This window comes from Octopus bimaculoides, chromosome 19, assembly GCF_001194135.2.
Source record: "Octopus bimaculoides isolate UCB-OBI-ISO-001 chromosome 19, ASM119413v2, whole genome shotgun sequence".
NCBI lineage: Eukaryota > Metazoa > Mollusca > Cephalopoda > Octopoda > Octopodidae > Octopus > Octopus bimaculoides.
In genome coordinates this window covers 48604553-48609137 of record NC_068999.1, presented here as the reverse complement: position 1 = coordinate 48609137, position 4585 = coordinate 48604553, and the positions used below count along the sequence as shown (strand labels likewise).

Below are 4585 nucleotides of genomic sequence, written 5' to 3'. Positions count from 1 at the left end.
ACAAATGTTTGTTTTTATGTTTAGTTACAATGAAAACAGTAATCTGAAGGCTTACTCTCTACTTCCGTAGAGTACAAATTTATTATTCTTAAATAAGAGAGTCCGACGATGGCTTAAGCGGGCCGAAACTTCGAAGTCATTGTCAATAATATTCTTATTTAAGAATAATATAGATGTGTGTGTGTGAATGTGTTAGAGAGAGGGAGAGTGAGTGAGAGTGTGTGTGTGAGAGAGAGAGTGTGTGTGTGTGTGTGTATGTGTGTGTGTGTGTGTGTGTGCAGAAAAAGGAGAAAAAAATCGTGCATATACACATGCATTTAACTGGAGATTCAGAAACGAGCTACAACATCACCATCGAGTTTTGTTTTATTTTATTCTAAAATATAATTCTGCAGAATGACACGTATTTAACGCACATAAAAATACACGGATATGTTGAGAAGCACGCACATAATGGTACATATATAGAAGATATATATATATAAAGAGAGAAACAGAGAGATGAAGATACATATGCACACACATCATTCGCATACTGACGAATTCTCATCATAGAGGCGTAGATACGAATGCACAGAGCGAAAGACAGACACATTCGTTTGTATATACGACTACACGATTTTTTTTACGAGACCAATAGCTGTCATCTGTAATTTCGGATTTTGCTACAACGCAAACGACTTATAAACGAATAATTATATAAACCAACGAAGCGAAAAACAATACCAGCAGCTAGAGAGAGAGAGCAACGGCAGCAGCATTAGTTGTAGCAGTACTAGCATTGGTAATAGTTGCAGCAGCAGCAGTAGTAGTAGTAATAGTAGAAATAGTGGAAATAGTAGCAGTAGTAGTAGTAGTAGTAGTAGTGGCAGTAGCAATAACAACAATTACAACCACAATCTCATCTTCTCAGAATCAACAACATTTAACGATGTCAACAATATTTGTAACAGTTCCGTGTAACAACAACAACAACAACAACAACAACAACGGCAATTCTTGCAGAGCAAACGGCTCGGAAATGGAACGAAGAAATCATGTGAAGAATATATGTTGATATGTTTGCCATTCTGTCTCATTTCAACAAACGTTTACCGATGGGAAAATCAAACCGAAGATTGACATCGTAAAAAAAAAAAAAAATTTTTTAAATTAAAAAAAAGAACAAGAAAAAAAGAAAAAGAAAAAAGCTAGCAACAACAACAACAACAACAACAAAAACAAAATGAAAACAAAATGTCCTCGCACATATAATGTCTGAAGTGTTCCTTTTACAATTTTTGCCTTGATAATATATTTTCTTCTTATCTTCTGCCTTTTTTTTGTTCATATTCATAGTTACTAGATTTAAGAGTGAAGTTATTTCTCTTCATCACCTCTACTCTCTCCTCCTCCTCTTCCTCCTCCTCGCCACTACTACTACTACTTGTTGTTGTTGCTGCTGCTGCTGCGCGATGGTGTCTTCTGGATTTTAATGTAAAGCATACACGCACGCACGCACATACACACACGCGCACACGCGCGGCGGTACGCACACAGGCGAGAGCATTCACACATTTTCACACAAACCTTGCCGTGTAACACACACACACATATACAATCACTGTTGGATTAAACGAGAACTGAGAACTGATATTGCTAGACACAAGCGTTGGCTCTCGATGGACCAGCCGACACCCAGGACTAAAAATAAGAATGACAAAACACAAAGGTTATCGTTGTTGCTTTACCCTTTATTTTACATCTTCAAATCGCACATTCGATGATTTCAACCTTTATTTAGACACATTGATTACAGAACAAAACAACCCCACGTTTCACAGTTAGGGGTGAATGGCTTTCAAATAGATTTACTATCACATACGCTTGCTCGTTTACATTCTCCATTCTATCTAACACGCTTTTTTTCTGCATTTCTCCCTTACTCCATTTCTTCCTTCATCGCTTTCAGTCAATCAGTCAATCAATATATATTTACCTATCAATCAATCAGTCAATCAATCTATCTCGCTTTCCTTTCCTTTTCTTTCTTTCTTTCTTTCTTTCTGCCTCTGTGTCCTTCCTCTCCGCCGTCTCTCCCATTCACACGCTGTTTTCTACTCACAAATGCGTGTGTGCATCACACATTTGCAACCGTCACATGTGTTGTAGCTTAATATATGTAGACTCTTACGTATGTACAGCATTTTTGTGAGAACGCATGGATGCATGTCTCCGTGCCAGTGCACACGTCTGTCTTATAAGACGATCTCGCGGGCAGATCGAAACCGAAACCAATGCATCGCCAGACTGTGGCACACAGCAACGGTAAGACGGTAGCAGCAGTTTGTCCCACAGACAAATGTGTCGTTTGCGGTATGGAAAGCACAGAACGACCCCACAGCGGACACGAAACCTGTGCTCGTATGCCACCGCATCCACCACCATCACCCCAACCACCATTGACGGCAGCAGCGACGATGACGACGACGACGACGACGACGACGGCGACGGCGGCGCCGACGGTAGCGGTGACAGCAGCGGCAGCGGCGGTGACGATGGCAATTACATCTCTGAGCAAAGATGCCGCCGGTGGCACGGTCGTTGCCGCGATGTCTCCACCGCCTGGCAAGTATCATCACCATCATCATCCTCATCACCACCACCACCACCATCACCACCACCACCACCATCATAACCCCAACAAACTCCAAATAACAGCACACCAACAGCAACAGCTAACGACTCAGCCGTCACCCACTTCTCAACAACAACAACAGCAACAACAAATGCAATTACGTTCGCAGTCTTCAGCTCAGTTAGCTGTGCAAAGTCCCAAGCCACAAGATCAACAGTCACAGAATGAGCCTAGCGAGCAATTTCAACAACAACAACAACAACAACCTTACCATCACCATCACCACCACCCATATCATCAACAACAGCAGCAGCAGCAGCAGCAACAACAACAACATGCTCAAAAACCGGTGCAACAGCATGATCAACAAAAGCAACAGCATGATCAACAAAAGCAACAGCAACAACAACAACAACAACAACAACAGCAGCAACAACAAACGGTCGCCCGCAAAGACGAGGCAAAGACGCCGGAAAGTCAAGTTGGGATTATCTGTAACGACGGCAGCGGAAGCGGGGGGACAACGGATTCGAGCGGAGGTTGTGGGACCAACGGCGGAAACGGTGGAAGCAACGGGACTGGAACTGGAGGTGTTAGTATCGGTATCATCGGAGGAGGAGGAGGAGGCGGAGGAGGAATTGGGATCGGCGGTGGTTCGGTGGGCGATGGGAGCAGGTCGTGTGCCGGAGATCCCCGCCAAGTGACAAGATTTGACTTCGGAGATTTCTATCCGGATGGCGGCTGGGGTTGGGTGGTTGTCGCCGCCGTCACAGTCGTCAACATCTTATGCTATGGCTTTCATTTGGCATACGGAATGTTATTCATGGAAGCCAAGAAGAAATTTGGAAACAGCCAAGAGTTGGGTAAGTTACATTAATATACTATTTAAAATTTGTTGGTAGTAACCTTTCCCGAGACCGCCCGTGGTTTTCTGTGATACAAAATAGCCTGTTTGCAAATATCCCTGTGTGTGTATGAGTGTTTTGTTTGGGTATTGTGATACTTATAACCTGGTGTAAGATTCAATATGCATATGTGTCTAAGCGAAGCGTTAGTTGAGTATAGAGCGGTAATACGAAAAGAGATGACAAAGGAATAAACGATTATTCTATGAACTTCATTAGCTTACACCACTTCATGTTTGAAGCTCTGATAAAACTAAGGTTTTACTCAGGCACACAACTACGATTCCACCACGTCTTATGATGGAAACAGCTGTAAGGTAATGAAATTCATAAGATAATCGTTTACTCCTGTCATCTCTTTTCTTTAGTTTTATCAAATAACTTTTTTCTTCTGCTATGTTACCTGCTTAATACCAATAATACCGACTCAGTAATGGAATAAAGAAAATACCGGCTTAATAATGAAAAAGTTAGTTGTTTTACTGAATCCCTTCAATTTTTGAATAATTTCATTATTGCCACAAATTCAGAAATATGATCAACAAGTTTTTAAATGTAAAAGTAACGGATTTATCTATATCAAAAAAAGATTTAAAACAAATTTTATGCCCGTGATCTTTTTCAAGGAACTGGTGGAGATTTAATGCAAAAAATGAAAGTGTTCTTAATTGGTATGTTCCAGTTTTCGGAATATCATACAACAATATGAGCTGTAAGCAATGTATTTCATTAGAACTATAGTCATAAAAAGTTAAGCACTTAACTCACGATAAATGTCAAGTTCTGGCGGATAACGCTAAGACGACAAACCAGTGGTAGAGCGTGGGTTTTTTGTCTGTTCTGTGCAGTGGCCAAATACTCTACCCCGTTCCATGAATGTATCTTAGTTCAACTGCACACATATAAAGTGGTTGTCCTGTGTGGTTTGCATGCACCTCACACCCCACGTCCTACAGCCCACGCTCCACGCCCTACGGCCCACGCCCTACGGCCCACGCCCTACGGCCCACGCCCTACGGCCCACGCCCTACGGCCCACGCCCTACACTACGCCGCTAGACAAA

The 4585-nt window shown here is 42.1% G+C and overlaps 1 protein-coding gene across 1 annotated transcript in view; it reads left to right on the top strand.

Moving 5' to 3' along the window:
- Positions 1-6: 6 nt before the first annotated feature.
- The window catches only part of LOC106878104 (uncharacterized), a 92818-nt gene continuing 88239 nt past the window's right edge, over positions 7-4585 (top strand). Inside the window, exon 1 of the mRNA XM_014927215.2 lies at positions 7-3480. Within this exon, the coding sequence (XP_014782701.1) occupies positions 2277-3480 (1204 nt within the window). The 5' untranslated portion in view covers positions 7-2276. The remainder of the gene's footprint in view (positions 3481-4585) is intronic.